Genomic DNA, 21,783 nt, shown 5'->3' with positions numbered 1-21,783 from the left:
CTATTAATTATGTGAAAGACATAGTATCTTTATAGAATATCTTTATAAAATTTTTCTTTTAATACCATAAATTTAGAAAAAAAATGAGTATTTTTTTATAAAATAAAGCATCTAAAATACACAATATGATTACTAAAATATAACTAGGTAAGTCATTATTAATATTTTATATAATAATATAAATGTTAAATATATTAATATTAGAAAAAAATTATTTTTTAAAAAAAAAATAGATATAGAGAAATTATTATATAAAACTAATTTAAAAGATACAAAGACATAAGGATATGATATTTAAATTAGTTAAGTAAAAAATATTAGTATGTTAAATAATTGGGACATAAATTCATCACATAAAAAAAATATATATATATAAAACTACTAAATTACACAATATTATTTATTTCGTTAGACACATCTCGTATATAAGTATAGTTTCTTAAAATCTTGGGGGGCGAGGCCACTACTTGTCCCTCTAGGTCTGTCCCTATCTATGAAATTTTTTATTTTTGGAATAAGAATTATGGCCATTTGGATCAAATTTCATGAAAATAGTAAGTTCTGTTCTTTAATTTCAAGACTCATCTAAGATCTCTAGTCTATTATATTGACAAATTCTCCTTAGCACGATAGTTTAACTTCCAACTTTTCTATCATGATGAAACTATTGAATATCCAATTACCCCTGTCTAAGACGAAGATCTAAGAAGGATATAAAAATCTCGCAATAAGAATCTTTTTTCATTTGCTATTTTCTAATAACCAACTTGCTTGGTTAAGTGTTAGTTTATTTATCTGATTAAATAAGTATTGAGTGTTTAAATCTCAACGTATATATACAATACTGATCAACAATAAATTGTTAACAATATTCAAATCTGCAATAAATTAATTTTTGACCTGCTAAATTAAAAGATGCCATGTAAAAAAAAAAAATCTAAAGCACTAGTTAAGAGACCAAAATATCTACAATGTTCACCAATCTTGTTAACAGCTTCTATTTTTATTTTCATTAATTTTTCATTTTAGAATATTGCAAAAAAAACAAAAAAAAAACAAAATTTTATTACTTTAACTATTTTTTCTATTTAGTTGGCTCAAAATCAAAACATAGAGAATAATAATAATAATAATAATAATAATAATAATAATAATAATAATAATAATAATAATATAAAGAAAAGAGACCACTTTGCTAAAATATTCATCTCACTTTCATAAAATCAAACAAGGTTCTTATTAATAAACTCCTTCATAAACAGTATGCAACTTCTATCAATAGTTTCAATTCCACAAAAATGCAAAAGCCAATACAATGGAGACTTCTTTTTCTTCTTTTCTTTCTAATACACATATGGCAATATTCTCCAAGGAACAAGTTTTCGATACTCAGTCCACATCTCTTTATACTTCTTCGCACAACGAGATTCGTCCCTTCTCTCCCTCCATATCAACAGAATAAGAAGATATATTGGATAGAAGTATGGAACTGGTGAACTGCAAAAATGAGTAAAATATACAAGGTTTGACATTTTCTTTGTAGAAAAATCAATATCTATAACTTTATATCGGCGAAATAATTAAAGGAATGAGTTAATGAGATCACCTTATCCCACAAGGTAAGCTAAAGGAGAGAGCAAGAAGCAAGTCACCTAGGTAATTACAATGTCTAGCAATACCCCTTCAACAACAACAACAACAACGACAATTTGTGTTAATAGCTTCCATGAGAAAGTGAATTGAGTGTATATACATTGTTCTAACAAGACTCTAGATAGACAAATAATAACCACGGATTAAAACATGTTACTGTCTTCGTTCTTTTTTATCTGTCAACTGTTACTTTTTGGTACATATTGATTTAAAGCATGCCAAAAAGTGGACAAATGACCAAGGAGTAATGTGTAATGTGTAATGCATAAGATGTTAAGAACTAACCACATATAATCTCAGCATGACCTAAATTCACTGACTTTCTAAATAAAAATTCATGAGGATTAAAAAATTTTATTGGTAATATGTTATACTATTACTAATTACCAATCATTAACTTGGATTATACACATACTCAACCAACCATAACTTTCGCTATTTGATAAAAAGAATAACTTAGCCAATGGAGCCTTTTCTCATCCCATTTTTTATTCCGAAGCCTCCCAACATGTTTCAAGATAGTGCTTAATCGGTAATCACATATTATGTATTAGATTAAAGGTGAAAGGAAAACAGATGCATATCTACTCCAAGCAATCTTTTTTTTTTCAGTTTTTACCCCTTAAATCAAGAAAGAGGAAAAGGAAAAAGAGAAACAAAATACAGATATCAAATGAAAAGAAATCTTACCAATAACCAGAAGCAAGTAACTTTCCACCAATGACTTTTGGAGGCTTACCCCAAATAGGGGCCTTTGGATTCTTTTTGAATACATGTTTTTGCTTGTTTGCTCCTCGAAATACCATGTATCTGCAAAGTTTGATCTACAATTTTTTGTTATAAACTTATGTAACTTCAAGAGTGTATGTGGCGCATTATAGAATTCACGGTTGGATATTACGAACACATTACCCAATCAGGAAGACAGGGCAATTAGCTATAATGGTTGTCGTTGTTAACTTCACCTCGTTTGCTAAGAGCCACCAGCCCTGACAGCAATTGTAGCATGTCAATACATGTTATGTGTTTAAACGAAAAGTACTATACATAATGGTGCAAATAAATGGCAAGTTGGAAGCTAAGTTATAGCAATTACCTGAATGCTAAAAGTAAAAGGAATCCAAACTAAATCTCCAAAGACCAACATGAAGCCCAACCTCTCTGCAATTATGTCCCAGCTAAAAACAAAAATTAAAAGATAAGATCATAAACCAAAATTATATCTAAAATGAATGACAGTATAGATATCACAATCATGAGTTCATAACTTAGTGAAAATATTACAAGGAAAACATGTTTTATTTTTTTAGATAGATTGGGATGAACAATTTTTCAAGTGGAGCAAACGCAATTCACTTACGTTGATGTCATGTACTCTTCATGCACAAAGTAGTCCAAGATGTATAACTGGCATAAATGTGAAGAAAGTCACTCATCAAACACCCAAACTAGTGCTTATTAAAAGAAAAGAGAAAAAAAGGAAATTCAAGAAACTAAAGTATACAAGATTTTGAAATTACTGCACAGAATATTTGGAAGAGAATCATTGATTTGCTCAAAGTACCATCTTGAATGCTCTTTGCAAGAACGGATAAATTGATAAGCAGCCACCCCATCATTCCAGCTCTAACAAACAAAAATCTACAATTTGACAATTCCATTATATGTGCAGGAATATTTATAGTATTCATAATAATCATAAAAAAACCGCAATTTTGGCAATTCCATTGGCAGGGTTGCAAGCTAAGAACGCTTTTTTTCCATCATAACTGCCAATTATATACACTTAAGCAATCATATAAAATGAGAACAAGCAAGGAACGACATCAGGTGGATAACATACTTGAGGTCAATACCCATAAAATGAGGATTTAGTTGTATTCCAAACCACCTATTAAAGTAAAACAGAAAACGAAAAACAAGATTAACCAATAAAATTCAATTTCTGCAACGGTCAAGGAAATAAAATCAACCATGTTCATACTTCACACTAGTTAAAAAGTCGGGCTTCGTTGTACTAGATAGAAAAACACAACAGAGATGCAAACACAAATTTCAAGCAGAAGCTATTACGATTAAAGTAATTTTAACATCTAGAACATACCAATCATGTATCAGGTTTCCAGTGGTATGGGGTTTTAGTGATGAACTTTTACTATGTGACTTGCAGCCCGCAAAATACAGTGCCAGAGTCACCTGATATGAAATTAGTAAAAATGACAACAAAAAAGGTTATTATCAAGCAATGCAGAGTACCAATAAAAACAAATAAGGTATTAAATTTAGCTTTTGATATATTTCAACAACTGTGCATTGGTACGTTTAGCCAGCCTTATCTAATGATACAATAGGATTTGACTTCCATCATTGTTATTAAGTTCAATAATGTGTCATTTGTTCATATTTCAGTTCTAGCATATTCATATGATGAAATTGAACACTACTCCATTAATACAAGTGTTAGTACCTAAATTCTTCAGTGTCCACCAGACGAGCTAGGCAACAACATTTAACTACTAAAGACCTTTATATAACAACACCAGAATCAGAGACAGTCAGACAGATATGACTATGAAAAGAACCATTGAATGCCATTACTAAGTTCTAAATAAGATTCTATGCTTACAATTACATACAAGAAAACTGAAGATAAATGTTGTGGACAGCAGCTCAAATCCTCTCTCAGATATAGCCTGCAAAAGTTGCCACAAGTTATTCTGTGTCACTCTAACTCTAGCATATGATTCATAGTGTTATGCAAAATTCAGAATATCCATATGAACACGTACGGTAGGAGATACAAAATCCATCTTGGCACTAATCCCAAGAAGTGCAACCAACAGAAGAAGCAAGACTAAACCTGAGAAAATGTGAACATGGAGTTACACCTCCAAAAAAATATAAAAGGAATAGTGGTGTAAATATAGACTCAATTCTTGTGAATCTCATATGAATCAACATGCAAAATATCCTTAAAAGTATAAAATATACCACAACTGCTAAACCTTATCTCACTAGGTACAATAAGTAGCATAAATAAGAAATCATCATAATCTTTGTTATAAATCATGTATACATTCAAATTATTAAAATCTAACCATTATAACAATTTCATCTATCACCTATGATTTTTCCTTTTCTAAGATTTCCTCTATTAATAGGTCATTGAACAAACATTTTGTCATGTATAGCATTGAAGACTGGTCATGAAGTGAACAGCAAAAATATGTTGCCATTATAACACTGATTTAAGGATTACCATAAACTAGAGAACCTATATTACATCAAAATCACACTAAAATGAACCACATTTTTATAATGTACTAGAATGTTAAAAACGAACCATTGCAGCGATAATGAAGGCGAGTTCCATCAGCAAGAACAACCCCAGGAACCAGTTTTCCCAGCACAATGGATCCCGCAATTGCCAAATAAGCAAAGAAGCCCAGAAGCAAATAAGCCTTATCCACATTCCAAAGTAGTGAAAATATTAAAACTTTACATATTACATCCGTAGAATCAACTAATTCATATAAAGGGTATAGTGAGTGAATGAATGAATAGCACTAACTGAGTTCCATGATGGTATAAGAGCTTGAAGAAAAGAACTCAGATCCATGAGCACGTGTGAGCCTTGTATCTGAATGGAATGAGTAGCTTGATTGTGATTTTAGTGTCAGAGAAGATTGTGACTTCGATTATTGCTGCAGTGCTGTTGTTGCTACTTTATTGTACTCAAGATTCTGAAAATCGAATGACTGATTCAATAATTTAATAATCTAACCTGTGATCGAACCGTAATTAAACCAATTTAATTAAATATATAATAAAATTTTAAATATTTAAATTCAACCATTCATAACAATAAAATTTAAAATTTCACAATCTCACGTTTAATTTCACGATGTTCAATGACCAAAAATAACAATCTTTTCTCTTTAAACAAACACTCATCACAAGTCATAATAGTCGTGAAGTGGCCCAAAATCAACAAAATCATATTAATATCAACCAACAACAGTCAACAATAAACAAGAGATTAACAAATAAAATAATTTTGATCTCATGAAATAAATTAAATCAAACAAATAAAAACAAAAAGAAAAAATAAAACTGAAGAAGACGACGCTGAGTTACGAACAGGGAAGTGGGGGAGTGAGCAGACAGCAAGAGACGGCAGTGTCAACAAAGCCGGCGACGACAGGCAAGGCGGGCGAGAAGAGCGACGATGCCAAGAATAAAGGCTGCAAAAGCGCCGGCGACAGCAGCGGGCAATGACAATAGCACGGGAAACGGCGGCAAAGCGGGCGACAAGAGCGACGTGGCCAAGGACAAAGGCTGCACCAACACCGGCGACGGCGACCTTCTGAACTGGCCAACGGAGCCAATCGGGCCTGCCTCCTCCTGCTGCCTCTAGGGGTATGGCCGGCGCCTACAGCTCATTAGGTGGGTGGGTTTTGGGATTTTTAATTTTGGGCATAACCTAAGTGAATGAATCTGAACCAAGGTTCTAAAAACCGGAACGGTCATCAAACCGTTTTAGTTACTGGTTCACTAGTTCATTGGTTCAACCGTCGTTCAACCGGGAAAACCGTTTTATAATAAACACCTAATTCTATAAAAATTTAATGAATAAAGCAACTGGTTCTAAACACTCTTCTACTGCATTTTTTTTACTTCAAAAGGAGATCATAAACAACTAGTTCTATGAATAAACAAACTACAATGATATGCAATGCCAAAAATAGGCCAATGATGAAATAATAAAAGGTTTCTCTCTTCAATTCTATGTTCAAGCTTGTAGCAAACCAGAATCAACAGAGTAATACCGTTGAAATAGTCTTCCTTCTTAATTCTCATGTACCTCAAAGAATTTTCTACAAAATGAAAATTGAACACATTACACAGCTTTAAAACAAAAACAAAACAACACTCAGAAATCAATCACCTCTTCCAAACACAGCCTTAAAACAAAATAGAACAACATTCAGAGTATGAGCATTGACCACAAAAAATTGATTTCTGAAACAAAACAAAAACAGCAGAACAACATTCAGAGTTTGAGCATTGATCACAAAATATTGATTTATGAAACAAAACAAAAACAGAAGAACAACATTCAGAGTTTGAGCATTGATAACAAAAAATTGATTTCTGAAACAAAACAAACACACCAAAACCAGTAGAACAGCATTTAGAGTTTGAGCATTGATCACAAAAAAATAATTTCTGAAACAAAACAAACAACAAAACAACAACAACAAAGCCTTGTCCCACTAAGTGGGGTCGGCTACATGAATCAAATGACGCCATTGTGCTCTGTCATGTATCATGTCTACAGAGAGACCGTTTACATGTAGATCTCGTTTGACCACCTCATGGATGGTCTTCTTAGGTCTTCCTCTGCCTTTCGCCCTTTGTCCATCTTCCATCTCATCCACCCTCCTGACTGGATGTTCTATCGGTCTTCTTCCCACATGTCCAAACCACCTGAGACGCGATTCAACCATCTTTTCCACAATGGGTGCTACTCCAACTCTCTCCCTTATATCTTCATTCCTTATTTTATCCAATCGCGTATGACCACTCATCCATCTCAACATCTTCATCTCTGCCACACTCAACTTATGTTCGTGCTCCCCTTTAGCCGCCCAACACTCCGTACCATATAGCATAGTCGGTCTTATAGCGGTGCGATAGAATTTACCTTTAAGTTTTAAAGGCACTTTTTTGTCGCATATAAAACCAGATGCACTCCGCCATTTTGACCAACCTGCTTGGATCCTATGATTTACATCCTGTTCAATCTCTCCATTATCCTGTATGATGCACCCAAGATACTTAAAACTTTTAACTTTTCGCAGGATGTTTTCTCCAATCTTCACCTCTATATTGGAGTTTTCCCTTCTCAGACTGAACTTACATTCCATATATTCCGTCTTGCTATGGCTTATGCGCAGACCATACACTTCTAGAGCTTCTCTCCATAACTCCAACTTCTTATTTAGGTCTTCCCTTGACTCTCCCATAAGGACGATATCATCGGCAAAAAGCATGCACCATGGCACAGGCTCTTGGATGTGCTCTGTGAGTACTTCCAAGACTAATGTGAAAAGGTATGGACTTAAGGATGATCCCTGGTGTAATCCTATACCAATAGGGAATTCCTCTGTCACACCACCTTGAGTCTTCACACTAGTTGTGGCCCCATCATACATGTCTTTAATTGCCCGAATATATGCGATCCTTACTCTCCTCTTTTCTAAAACCTTCCATAAGACCTCCCTTGGTACTCTATCATACGCTTTTTCCAAATCAATAAACACCATGTGTAGATCCCTTTTATTACTACGATACCTCTCCATCATCCTTCTTAATAGGTATATCGCTTCAGTGGTAGATCTGCCTGGCATAAATCCAAATTGGTTCTCTGTTACTTGTGTCTCTTTTCTCAACCTCCGTTCTATCACCCTTTCCCATAACTTCATAGTATGACTCATAAGCTTAATCCCTCTATAGTTTCCGCAACTTTGTATATCCCTCTTATTCTTGTAGATAGGTACCAAGGTGCTCTTTCTCCACTCATCAGGCATCTTCTTTGACCTTAAAATCTCATTAAAAAGCTTGGTTAACCAGTTGATGCCTTTTCCTCCAAGACCCTTCCAAACCTCAATCGGGATATTATCAGGTCCTACTGCCCTGCCATTTTTCATCTGCTTTAGAGCCTCTTTTACCTCGAAGTCTCGAATCCTTCGATAGTAGTTAAAGTTTTGATCTTCTTCCCTTGTGCATAATCGACCAAGGCTCGGAAGAGTCTTCTGTCCCTCATTAAATAACTCGTAGAAGTAGCTCTTCCACCTTTCATTAATCTTCTCCTCTTGAGCCAACACCTCTCCATCCTTATCCTTTATGCACTTAACCTGATCCAAATCTCTCGTTCTTCTTTCCCGACTCTTTGCGATTCTATATATACCTTTTTCTCCTTCTTTCGTGCCCAAAGACTGGTAGAGACCCTCATATGCTCTTGTTCTTGCTTCACTTACAGCCACTTTTGTCTCTTTCTTAGCCGCCTTATATTTTTCCCAGTTATCTGCATTGCGGCATAAAGACCACTCTTTAAAGCATTCCCTTTTTATCTTTATCTTTTCTTGTATACTCGCATTCCACCACCAGGACTCCTTGTCTCTTGGTCCTATTCCTTTAGATTCACCAAAACTTTCTTTTGCTGTTCTTCTAATAACTTCTGCCATCTCCCTCCACATTTCTTCCGCGCTTCCATTCCCATCCCACTTTGCCTCTTCTCCTACCCGTCTTAGGAAGCTTCTTTGTTCCTCCCCTTTCATCCGCCACCACCTCGTCCTTGGGTTCTTCGTATGATGTCTTTTCCTCAATTTTTGCTCAACGCGAAAATCCATGACGAGCACCCTATGTTGTGTTGTCAAACTCTCTCCCGGGATAATTTTACAGTTAATGCAAAATTTCCGGTCGACTCTCCTCAACAAGAAGAAGTCGATTTGAGAGCTTGTCATGCCACTCTTATAGGTTATAAGATGTTCGTCTCTCTTTTTAAAACATGTATTTGCGATGAGAAGATCAAAAGTTGAGGAAAAGTCCAAAATAGTTTTACCCTCGGCATTGATCACCCCGAAACCATGGCCTCCGTGAATACTCCCATATCCAGTCACTTCTCTCCCAACATGGCCATTTAAATCTCCTCCTAAGAAAATCTTATCTCCCAAAGGTATGCCTTGAACCAAACTCTCTAGATCCTCCCAAAACCTTATCTTGTGTTGTTCGTCCGAACCCACTTGCGGTGCATAGGCGCTAATCACATGGAAAGCACCTCCCTCCACCACAAGTTTGATAGAGATGATCCGATCTCCCACCCTCTTGACATCCACTACGTCTTTCTTCCATTGCTTATCCACAATTATTCCAACCCCATTCCTATTCTTCACCTTTCCTGTATACCAAAGTTTGAAACCAGAAGTATCCAACTCCCTAGCCTTTGCACCAACCCATTTCGTTTCTTGTAGGCACATAATGTTAATCTTCCTCCTTGTCATGGTGTCCACCACCTCCATGGACTTTCCTGTTAGAGTGCCTATGTTCCATGTCCCAAATCTCAACCTTCTGTCGCTTCGACCTTTACCTTTTCCTTTGTGAACTAGCTTATTTACCCTCGTCCGTTCACGAAAACGCGAGAACCCTTGCTCATTTAACACTACATCCGGGCACCGATGCAGCGGCTCTTGCTTCGACACCGTACTCGAGCCATACGGCGCGTTGCTTCCGGGCAACGACCTAGCTTTAGCGCAATAATGTCTTTGATTCATGTCATGGGGGTTCGGCTATATTTTTATGTTGGTTGCCGAAGACCTAACACAACCCTCCTCCTTTATCCGGGCTTGGGACCGGCTATGTACCGCAAGTGTAACATAGGCGGAGTTTGAAACAAAACAAACAATCAACAAAACAATGAAAACAGAATTTTTTTTTCCTTCAGAAGAAGAAAACAATGAAAACATGAAGCATATAATAAATCAATGATCACCAATATCCAGCAAGAATCTCAAAGACAACAATATTCATTACAACAATTTAGCAAATAAACAAGAACAAGACCTAAATAGAAAATCCAACAAATTAAATCGCAGAAACCTAACAATTTAGCAAATTAAAACAACAACAGCCCAAAAACTTACAAGAAGAACACTAATGCAAGTGGAATCATCATGCTAATATGTTTTCTACAAAGATGCTATTTGTGCAGCTAAAATTTCCTAATTTCTAAGATCCAAGTATTCTAATTTCACATGCAATCAACTTACTAAGTTTCTAAAAGCTAGAAATGATAAAACCAACCTGAAATATGGTTAAAGCATTTCATCAAACATGTTGAGTGCGGTAAACTTAAAACGAAATAATTACTTATTGTAAAACTTAAACTTTAATTCAGTCTATGAAAAAAATCCAAACCACTACTAAATCAAATAATTACTTGTTGTAATAGAAATAAGAAGTTGCAGAGTTTGAAAAAGAGTATTGGTGCTGTGTGAGTGTATTGTCTGGTGGCGGGTTTAGGGAACTCACGGCGGCGACAAAAGAGAGCAGTTCGACGGCTAGGTGGAGCGCGCGGGTTGGTCGCAGAGTTTGAAGCAGAGCAACGTGGCTTCCAGACGAACGCGAACCCGAATGGTGAACGGCGAGTGAACGCGAACGGTGAACGCCGAGCAAACTTGAACAGCGAAGAACGCGAACGAAGACGATGGCTGAACGAAGACGCGAACGTGAACGGCAAACAAACTGCGGCGGAAGCGCGGCTGAACAGACAAAGACGACGGACGCCGAGCTCGAGGAAGCAGCTGCGATCGGTAACAGCGAACAGGGGTTGAAGACTTGGAGCACGAGGGAAGCTAGATAGACGGACGGACGGCGGCAGTATGCCACTCCTTGCGGCGGTGGTGTAGGCTTACAGTGCTAGGTTTTTTTGGCTGAGTTTCTGTGTATGAAAGAAAGGGAGGGAGAAACGGAGAAAGAAACGAAGGAGCTTCAGAACCAAGATGAAAGTAAGCCAAATTTGCCAAAAACGACGCCGTTTCTTTTAAACCGGTCGGTTCTCTATCCGATCAACCGGCCAGAAACCGACCGGTTCGGCAGTTTTTCTTCGGTTCTTGGAAAAACAGTTTTAAGGGACAAACCGAACCATAATTACTGCCGATTCACAGTTAGACTGATCAAATCGATCAATCCAGTCCAGTTTTTAGAACATTCATCTGAACTCTTCAACTCAATTTGTTCATGACAAAAAAAAAGGCACATTTGTTTTTTCTTTAATCCAAAGTCACGTCGTTTAAGGGGAATTTTCTTTTTAAAAAAAAAGAGAAAGTCTAGGAGGTTAGTATTTTTATTAAATTTTGGTCAGCACTTAACTATCAAAAGAAAATTGAATAATCCTGCACCACTAGATGTAATCTCACACCTAGGGGTATTCAAATCCAAACCGATCCAAATTAAACCGCTCATCCAATCCAATCCAAACCGAAAATCAATTAAAACCGCACTAATTCGGATTTGATTGGATTCTATTTTTTACAAACCGCTGGATCGGATCGGATTTTGGATCTACTTTTCATAACCAATCCAATCCAATCCAAACCGCACAATGTGCTATAATATTATTATTTTATTATTATATTTATAATTATACTTATAACATGTTCAATTTTTTATAGATTTTTATATTATTCATGTATTATTATTATTTAATAAATATTTTAAGTTCAAAATATTATTTATTTATTTATTTTAACTAACTTATAATTTTATTTCTATCGTTATGTTATCATTGGCTTTTTATAATATTATTGAGACTTGTTATGTCATTGTTAATTATTTAAAATTTGATGTTGAGACTTGTTATATGTATTTAATTTTTTTAATTTATAAACCGCAAATCCAATCCAATCTAAACCGCTTGAAATTGGATCGGATTTTTTTTTTAAAAGCATCCAATCCAAACCGCACCGCAAGTAAAATTTGTGTTCGGATCGGATGAATTTTTGACTCAAAACCGATCCAAACCGCACCGCGAACACCCCTATCACACCATTAAAAATATCATTGATGGCTATAAATCACAAAATCTGCTAGCCTTAAGGGTGGCAAAACGGGTTGAACCCGTCGGGCCAACCCGCTAAACCCACTAAAAAAGGCTGGTTGGGTTAGGATTTAAAGCCGTCAAATTAAAAAAATTCGCCAAATCCACACCGCCAAATTGGTGGGTTTTGGCGGGGCGGGGCGGGTCGGTCCGCCGGGTCGAACATTTTTACTTTTTTTTTTTATTTATTAAATAAAAGAGTGATTATTATTATAAAATTAATAATTATAGAATTTTCAAACATTTTTTTTGTTTTTATTTTTATTCTTCTTTTAGTTATTAATTTTATTTATTTTATTTTACAATTTCGTATATTTACTCAAATTATGTGACTTATTTTTTAAAATAAAGATGATTTTATTGACAAATATTATTTTGAACAATTTTATTGAAGTTTAAAATTAAAAAAAAATATAGTGAACAAAATTATATTATAATTTAACTTTTTTTATTTGTATTTGATTTTTTAATTATTATTTTTTGGTTAATTTTAATGAATTTTATTTAAAAAAAAAAAGAGTGAAGCGGGCTAGTCCGCCAACCCGCCAATCCACCATAAAGTGGGTGCGGGCTAGTATTTTGAACCCATTTTACCCGCCCCGTTTATGGGGCGGGTCGACCCGCTTTGCCACCCCTAGCTAGCCCCTTAACACTCCTAAAAAAAGGGATAAAATATACCTTTTGTTCCTGAAGTTTAGTGATGAGCGGATAATTTATACGCTTTTTAGCATTGTTTTTACATAGTTTTTAGTATGATTTAGTTAGTTTTTAGTATACTTTTATTAGTTTTTAAATAAAAATCACATTTATGGACTTTACTATGAGTTTGTGTATTTTTCTGTGATTTCAGGTATTTTCTGGCTGAAATTGAGGGACTTGAGCAAAAATCTGATTCAGAGGTTGAAGAAGGACTGCAGATGCTGTTGGATTCTGACCTCCCTGCACTCAAAGTGAATTTTCTGGAGATACAGAACTCCAAATGGCGCGCTCTTAATTGCGTTGGAAAGTAGACATCCAGGGCTTTCCAGCAATATATAATAGTCCATACTTTGCCCGAGTTTAGATGACGCAAACTGGCATTCAACGCCAGCTCTCTGCCCTATTCTGGAGTTAAACGCCAGAAACAGGTTGCAAAGCAGAGTTAAACGCTAGAAACAGGTTAAAAACTGGCGTTTAACTCCAAGGAAGACCTCTACACGTGAAAGCTTTAATGCTCAGCCCAAGCACACACCAAGTGGGCCCGAAAGTGAATTTCTGCATCATTTACTCATTTCTGTAAACCCTAGTAACTAGTTTAGTATAAATAGAACCTTTTACTCTCATGTTAAATGTCTGATCTTTGATTAGTTTTATGCTATCTTAGACCTTTATGGGGGCTGGCCATTCGGCCATGACTGGACCTTGTTCTTATGTATTTTCAACGGTAGAGTTTTTACACACCATAGATTAAGGTGTGGAGCTCTGCTGTTCCTCATGAATTAATGCAAAGTACTACTGTTTTTCTATTCAACTCAAGTCTATTTCTTCTCTAAGATATTCATTCGCACACAAGAACATGATGAATGTGATGATTATGTGACGCTCATCACCATTCTCACTTATGAACGCGTGCCTGACAAACACTTCTGTTCTACATGAAAGCAAGCTTGAATGCATATCTCTTAGCCTTCTGATCGTGAGATCAGAGTCTTCGTGGTATAGGCTAGAATTATTGGCAGCCATTCTTGAGATCCGGAAAGTCTAAACCTTGTCTGTGGTATTCCGAGTAGGATCCGGGAAGGGATGGCTGTGACGAGCTTCAAACTCGCGAGTGCTGGGCGTAGTGACAGACGCAAAAGGATTACTGAATCCTATTCCAGTATGATCGAGAATCGACAGATGATTAGCCGTGCGGTGACAGTGCATCTTGGACCATTTTAACTGAGAGGACGGAAAGTAGCCATTGACAACGGTGATGCCCTACATACAGCTTGCCATGGAAAGGAGTATGAGGGGTTGGATGAAGACAGTAGGAAAGCAGAGGATCAGAAGAGACAAAAGCATCTCCATTCGCTTATGTGAAATTCTCACCAATAAATTACATAAGTATCTCTATCCCATTTTATATTTTAATTATATTTTAACTATCAATTCACCATAACCATTTGAATCCGCCTGACTGAGATTTACAAGGTGACCATAGCTTGCTTCAAGCCGACAATCTCCGTGGGATCGACCCTTACTCACGTAAGGTTTATTACTTGGACGACCCGGTGCACTTGCTGGTTAGTTGTGCGAAGTTGTGACAAAGAATTAAGATTAAGAACGTGCGTATTAAGTTTTCAGCGCCGTTACCAAGGAATGAACGATCACGATTTCGTGCACCATTTAGCAAAAGTTTTTAAAATACCTCTAAGTTTTATGTTGTTTCAATTTTGTCCCAAAAGTTTTCAATTTGCATCAAATATACCCTCGACAACTAAATTTTCTAAATATTTAAGACCAATCTAACAATAATGTATGAAAATTATGCTTGATTTGCTTATGTTGAGGGTTATTTTTATGAAATTGTTATTGAATTGGTCTTAAATATTTTAAAAAATTAGCCGTCACGGTATATTTGATGTAAATTGAAAACTTCTAGAACAAAATTGAAATAAAATAAAACTTAGGGGTATTTTTAAAATTTTTGTCAAACTTCAAAGACAAAAAATATACTTTACCCAAAAAAAAGCCAACCTGGGAGATCTGCTATTGGTTCAGCCAATTCATCGATTAACGGTCAATTCAAGCAGTTTTTTTGGAAGTTTATTACAAATTGGATTTTTAATAAATCCAAGACGGTGAGCAGAAGAAACTATTTTTGGTTAACTAAATCAAGGGGATGGATTCGGCGAGCCGGACGTCTTTGGCTAACCGGTGCGCATTTTAGTGGAGAGCCATTAGATCTGTTTTATTTTTTAATTCAACGGTAAAAATCATCCTGAAACTTGTTTCTTTTGATTGGCTAGTGAATACTTTTTGTAGGTTTTGTGTCAGAAGAGTCACTTTAGAAAATTTGATTTCTTGGTGGTTATTGTTGTTAGATCTAAAATCTATCTGGGTTAATATAGCAAAAATTTATGAATTTGTAAGTTAAAATTAATTAGAGTTAAGTATTCTGTTTTATGTTAAACTAAATGACGATGGAGTCGGGCTATTCTACTCCGGGTGGAGATGATTGATTTCTTCTAAATTGGCCACTGCATCAGTGGAATGGAGACTCTGACTAGGGCTGCAACGAAGGACGATGCTGAAACCAGTTACGTGTGTGCGATGCTTCTACTGTGTAATAAGGAAGAAGAAAAGCACAGACAAAGGGGAGTTGAATTTTTTGAAATTGTACGTGCTTCTGGGGCAATTGAAAGATGCGGAGAGGTCTTCAGGGAGATATTCGAGCAGCGGTGGGTGGAGGTGAAATCGTCAAATCCTGGACTGCCCGTGGTTTGTCGGTCCGCCAGTTGTTCTACCCGCGACACCATAGGTGTTGTCGAAGATGTATCTCGTGTCTCATGTGTGCACTACCTGGCCGATTACAAGGTGCGGATATTCTTGGAAATATTTAGATTTCAATAAAAATTGCTATTTAGCGATTTCTGTTGTTCAAGCTTGTTGTTTATGCTTCTCGTATTTGATAGTACAATAGCTAGTATTGCCTCCTGTTTTGTTAAGAATTTACAAATGATTATCCACATATGGATTATATTTTTATTATGTTTCTTTTTTGTGCATGAAAAAATTTAAGTTTGATATGGTATGAAAGATTTGTTGAATGATAATATAACTTATGTAAATAATTATAAATAAAATATTACAACCAAACAGGGATTCAAGTTTAGGAGGAGGGGGACACTTGCCCCTACTAAATAAAAAAAAAAGTAATAATATTATATAAATCAATATATTTATTTTAATGCAATTATATTTTTGTCTCGACAAAAATTTATTAAATTTTATTTTGAGATTTATTTTAAAACTACTCGACTAGTTAATTACCAAACTAAATCTCAGTTGTTTAAAGATTAGTATAATTAGGACTTTTTTTTTTCAAATTTTAGCATATTTGTTTTAGTGATTTTTTATTCTTATTTTTCTTTCTCCGAAGAATAAATAGAACAAATAATTAAGCTGAATAATTATTAATAAAAATAATTCAATAAATTTATTTATTTTTACCATTTATAATTTTATTCTAAATCAAATTAGAAACCTATAGATCTATAAGATTTCTATCAGTATTTAATTCTATCCTTTGATTCCTTCTCCATTGTTTTCAATTTTCTTAATTAAAAAATTTGTAAACAACCAAAATATTATTGACGTTTTCCAGTTTCAAATTTCAGGAAAAATTACAAAATAAAAATGATACTGCCGTTTTGCAAAGAATTTTTTTAATAATTTTTTAATTAATAATATCTATTAATTATCTGATCTTATCCGGAAGAATCGATAAACAAATGTATGAGATACTGAATCTTAATTAATGCTAGTATCTTAAAATTAAAAAGGATATAATAGGAACAAATAAAACACATCGTGGGTGGTCGTCTCTTCTCTTGATATTCTCCAATAATCTCCCCAAAGTTCTTGCAAATGGCTGGAACATCCAAGAAGAATAGAAAGAAAAAGAACGTATCCGTTGAGTACGAATGTCCACTTAATCTTCTTCCTCGTGACATATGGGTGAGGATTGCTACGAAGATTGCATCGAATTCGATTCAGGATCTTTTTACCATGCAGGTGACTTACAAGGTGTTTCTGGCTGCAGCGAGGTCAGATCCTGTATACAAGCATGTGACGATGTAGTATATATATCGTTAATGTCCTTTTTATTTTACTTTGGCCGGCCTGAAAGGAGGTTCCTTGATCGCTGCGTGAAAGCAAGAAATCCGGATGCTATATTCTGGCATGAGATGACGGAGTATTTCTGGATTGCCGATTGATGAGCGGATAATTTATACGCTTTTTGGCATTGTTTTTAGTATGTTTTTAGTAGAATCTAGTTACTTTTAGGGATGTTTTCATTAGTTTTTATGATAAATTCATATTTCTGGACTTTATTATGAGTTTGTGTGTTTTTCTGTGATTTTAGGTATTTTCTGGCTGAAATTGAGGGACTTGAGCAAAAATCAGATTCAGAGGTGGAAGAAGGACTGCTGATGCTGTTGGATTCTAACCTCCCTACACTCAAAATGGATTTTCTGGAGCTAATGAACTCAAAATGGCGCGCTTCTAATTGCGTTGGAAAGTAGACATCCAGGGCTTTCCAGAAATGTATAATAGTCCATACTTTGCCCAAGTTTAGACGACGCAAACTGGCGTTCAACGCCAGCTCTCTGCCCAAATCTGGCGTCCAGCGCCAGAAACAAGTTGCAAAGTGGAGTTCAACGCCCAAACTGGCACAAAAGCTGGCGTTCAACTCCAAGAAGGACCTCTACACGTGCAACACTCAAGCTCAGCCCAAGCACACACCAAGTGGGCCCCAGAAGTGGATTTATGCATCAATTACTTACTTCTGTAAACCCTAGTAGCTAGTTTATTATAAATAGGACTTTTTACTATTGTATTAGACATCTTTGGACGCCTGGTTCTTAGATCAAAGGGGCTGGCCATTCGGCCATGCCTGGACCTTTCACTTATGTATTTTTAACGGTAGAGTTTCTACACTCCATAGATTAAGGTGTGGAGCTCTACTGTTCCTCAAAGATTAATGCAAAGTACTACTGTTTTCTATTCAATTCATCTTATTTCGCTTCTAAGATATTCATTCGCACTTCAACCTGAATGTGATGAACGTGACAATCATCATCATTCCCTATGAATGCGTGCCTGATAACCACTTCCGTTCTACATTAGATTGAATGAGTATCTCTTAGATCTCTTAATCAGAATCTTCGTGGTATAAGCTAGATTGATGGCGGCATTCATGAGAGTCCGGAAAGTCTAAACCTTGTCCGTGGTATTCCGAGTAGGACTCCGGGATTGAATGACTGTGACGAACTCCAAACTCGCGAGTGCTGGGCGTAGTGACAGACGCAAAAGGATAGTAAATCCTATTCCAGTATGATCGAGAACCTCCAAGATGATTAGCCATGCAGTGACAGCGCATCGGACCATTTTTCACAAGAGAGGAATAGGATGCAACCAACGACAAGGGTGATGCCTCCAGACGATTAGCCGTGCTGTGACAGAGCATTTGGACCATTTTCCCGAGAGAGATCGAAAGTAGCCATTGGCACCGGTGACATCCTTACATAAAGCCAGCCATAGAGAGGAGTAAGACTGATTGGATGAAGACAGCAGGAAAGCAGAGGTTCAGAGGAGCGATTGCATCTCCATACGCTTATCTAAAATTCTCACCAATGATTTACATAAGTATTTCTATCCTTCTTTTATTAATTAATTTCGAAAACTCCATAACTATTTTATATCCGCCTAACTGAGATTTACAAGATGACCATAGCTTGCTTCAAGCCAATAATCTCCGTGGGATTCGACCCTTACTCACGTAAGGTATTACTTGGACGACCCAGTGCACTTGCTGGTTAGTTGTGCGAAATTGTGAACCATGGTATTGGCATCATGTTTTTGGCGCCATTACCATGGAAAGAAAGAGCGATGAATTTTACATAATCAAAGTGTAATCACAATTTCTACGCACCAAGTTTTTGGCGCCATTGCCGGGGATTGTTCGAGTTTGGACAACTGACGGTTCATCTTGCTGCTCAGATTAGGTAATTTTCTTTTTGTTTTCTTTTCAAAAATTTTTCAAAAATCTTTCAAAAAATTTCTCATCTGTTTTCGAAAAAAATAAAAATGTTTTCAAAAATATATTTTTCTTCAGAATTTTTAAAAGTGAATTCTAGTGTTTCATGAAACATGTTGAATCCTATCTGGCTGTAAAGCCACACCCAAACTGCTTTGGGATTGGTCTTCAACTAATTACCTCAATGGAGCCATGTCCAATTCTTCGGGATAGGGTATGTCAGGCGTGTCATGTCTGAGTTACATACTAAAGCTTGGCTGGCTCTTAAGCCATGCCTAACCCTCAGATTGGAGCTTTAGACTAAGAATGCTAGATTCCTGGAATTCATATTAAAAATTTCGGAATCCTTATTTTTTTTTTCAAATAAATTTCAAAAAAATACAAAAAAATTAGAAAATCATAAAAATCAAAAATATTTTTGTGTTCTTGTTTGAGTCTTGAGTCATGTTATAAGTTTGGTGTCAATTGCATGTGCATCTTGCATTTTTCGAAAATAATCATGCATTCATAAGTGTTCTTCATGATCTTCAAGTTGGTCTTGGTAAGTCTTCTTGTTTGATCTTTGCATTTGCATGTTTTGTGTCTTTTCTTGTTTTTCATATGCATTCCTGAATTCCTTATGTCTAAGCATTAAAGAATTCTAAGTTTGGTGTTTTGCATGTTTTCTTTGCATAAAAAATTCTTCAAAATTGTGTTCTTGATGTTCATCATGATCTTCATAGTGTTCTTGGTGTTCATCTTGACATTCATAGCATTCTTGCATGCATTCATTGTTTTGATCCATAACTTTCATGCATTGCATCATTTTTCTTGTTTTTCTCTCTCATCATAAAAATTCAAAAATAAAAAAAAAATATTTTTCCCTTTTTCTCTCATCAAATTCGAAAATTTGAATTGACTTTTTCAAAAATTTTTAAAATCAAGTTGTTTCTTATGAGTCAAATCAAATTTTCAATTTGAAAATCTTATCCTTTTTTCAAAATCTTTTTTAAAAAATCAAATCTTTTTCAAATTTCTTAGTTATTTTCGAAAATTCCAAAAATATTTTTCAAAAATCTTTTTCTTATTTTTATATCAAATTTTCGAAAATAACAATAACAATTAATGTTTTGATTCAAAAATTTCAAGTTTGTTACTTACTTGTTAAGAAAGATTCAAACTTTAAGTTCTAGAATCATATCTTGTGATCTCTTGTGAATCAAGTCATTAATTGTGATTTTAAAAATCAAATCTTTTTAAAAAAAAAACTAATTTCTATCATATTTTTTCAAAAATATCTTCTTATCTTATCTTTTTCAAAAATTTGATTTCAAAATATCTTTTCTAACTTCCTAACTTCTTATCTTTTCAAAATTTGTTTCAACTAACTAACTAACTTTTTATTTGTTTCTTATCTTTTTCAAAACTACCTAACTAACTCTCTCTCTCTAATTTTCGAAAATATCTCCCTCTTTTTCAAAAATTTCTTTTAAATTAACTAATTATTTTAATTTTTTTATTTTAATTTTCGAAGAAAAAAAAACTACTAACCTTTTTCAAAAACTATTTTCGAAAATCACTAACTCTTTTTCAAAAATTATTTTCGAAATTCTCCCTCTCTCATCTTATTCTATTTATTTATTCATCTACTAACATCTCCTCATCTCACATCTCTGCTCTCCTCACCCTTGTGTTTCTTTCCTTACATTACATTCTTTGTCCCCTTCCTTTCTTCCACTCACACAGGGACCTCTATATTGTGGTATAAAGGATCCCTATTATTATTATTATTATTATTTTTTCTGTGCCCTCTTCTTTGTCATATGAGCAGGAGCAAGGACAAGAATATTCTTGTTGAAGCAGATCCAGAACCTGAAAGGACTCTGAAGAGAAAACTAAGAGAAGCTAAATTACAACAATCCAGAGATAACCTTTCAGAAATTTTCGAACAGGAAGAGGAGATGGCAGCCGAAAATAATAATAATGCAAGGAGAATGCTTGGTGACTTTACTGCACCAAATTCCAATTTACATGGAAGAAGCATCTCCATCCCTACCATTGGAGCAAACAATTTTGAGCTGAAACCTCAGCTAGTTTCTCTGATGCAACAGAACTGCAAGTTTCATGGACTTCCATCTGAAGATCCTTTTCAGTTCTTAACTGAATTCTTGCAGATCTGTGATACTATTAAGACTAATAGAGTAGATCCTGAAGTCTACAGGCTCATGCTTTTCCCTTTTGCTGTAAGAGACAGAGCTAGAGTGTGGTTGGACTCTCAACCCAAAGACAGCCTGAACTCTTGGGATAAGCTGGTCACGGCTTTCTTAGCCAAGTTCTTTCCTCCTCAAAAGCTGAGCAAGCTTAGAGTGGATGTTCAAACCTTCAGACAGAAAGAAGGTGAATCCCTCTATGAAGCTTGGGAAAGATACAAGCAGCTGACCAAAAAGTGTCCTTCTGACATGCTTTCAGAATGGACCATCCTGGATATATTCTATGATGGTTTATCTGAGCTATCAAAGATGTCATTGGATACTTCTACAGGTGGATCCATTCACCTAAAGAAAACGCCTGCAGAAGCTCAAGAACTCATTGACATGGTTGCTAATAACCAGTTCATGTACACTTCTGAGAGGAATCCTGTGAGTAATGTGACGCCTCAGAAGAAGGGAGTTCTTGAAGTTGATACTCTGAATGCCATATTGGCTCA

General features: G+C 35.3%; 1 protein-coding gene and 1 non-coding gene across 4 annotated transcripts; both read right to left on the bottom strand.

Annotated features, from left to right (window-relative positions):
• Positions 1-1,191: 1,191 nt before the first annotated feature.
• Positions 1,192-6,138, bottom strand: LOC112743799 (delta(14)-sterol reductase). 3 transcript variants are annotated; one of them, XM_025793143.3, is made up of 14 exons: positions 5,795-6,138; positions 5,225-5,396; positions 4,997-5,114; positions 4,443-4,513; positions 4,290-4,346; positions 3,758-3,849; positions 3,497-3,544; positions 3,174-3,294; positions 3,014-3,060; positions 2,750-2,831; positions 2,566-2,642; positions 2,344-2,477; positions 1,607-1,681; positions 1,192-1,497 (listed from the first exon to the last, which is right to left on the bottom strand). In XM_025793143.3, the coding sequence occupies exons 2-13, from the start codon at positions 5,270-5,272 to the stop codon at positions 1,653-1,655; spliced, it is 924 nt and encodes a 307-aa protein (XP_025648928.1). In that variant the 5' UTR covers positions 5,273-5,396; positions 5,795-6,138; the 3' UTR covers positions 1,192-1,497; positions 1,607-1,652. The 3 variants fall into 3 exon arrangements, with proteins under 3 accessions (XP_025648928.1, XP_025648926.1, XP_029148066.1); XM_025793141.3 differs by having other exon boundaries at positions 2,344-2,463; XM_029292233.2 differs by having other exon boundaries at positions 2,344-2,463; positions 3,174-3,279.
• Positions 6,139-21,433: 15,295 nt separating this feature from the next.
• Positions 21,434-21,541, bottom strand: LOC112746072 (small nucleolar RNA R71). Its single transcript, XR_003173972.1, has one exon. It is a non-coding gene; the product is annotated as a small nucleolar RNA R71 (small nucleolar RNA).
• Positions 21,542-21,783: the final 242 nt, after the last annotated feature.

The sequence above is a fragment of the Arachis hypogaea genome, chromosome 14, assembly GCF_003086295.3.
Source record: "Arachis hypogaea cultivar Tifrunner chromosome 14, arahy.Tifrunner.gnm2.J5K5, whole genome shotgun sequence".
NCBI lineage: Eukaryota > Viridiplantae > Streptophyta > Magnoliopsida > Fabales > Fabaceae > Arachis > Arachis hypogaea.
Note: the sequence above shows the minus strand (reverse complement) of the source record. Positions and strands in the feature narration are given on the sequence as shown.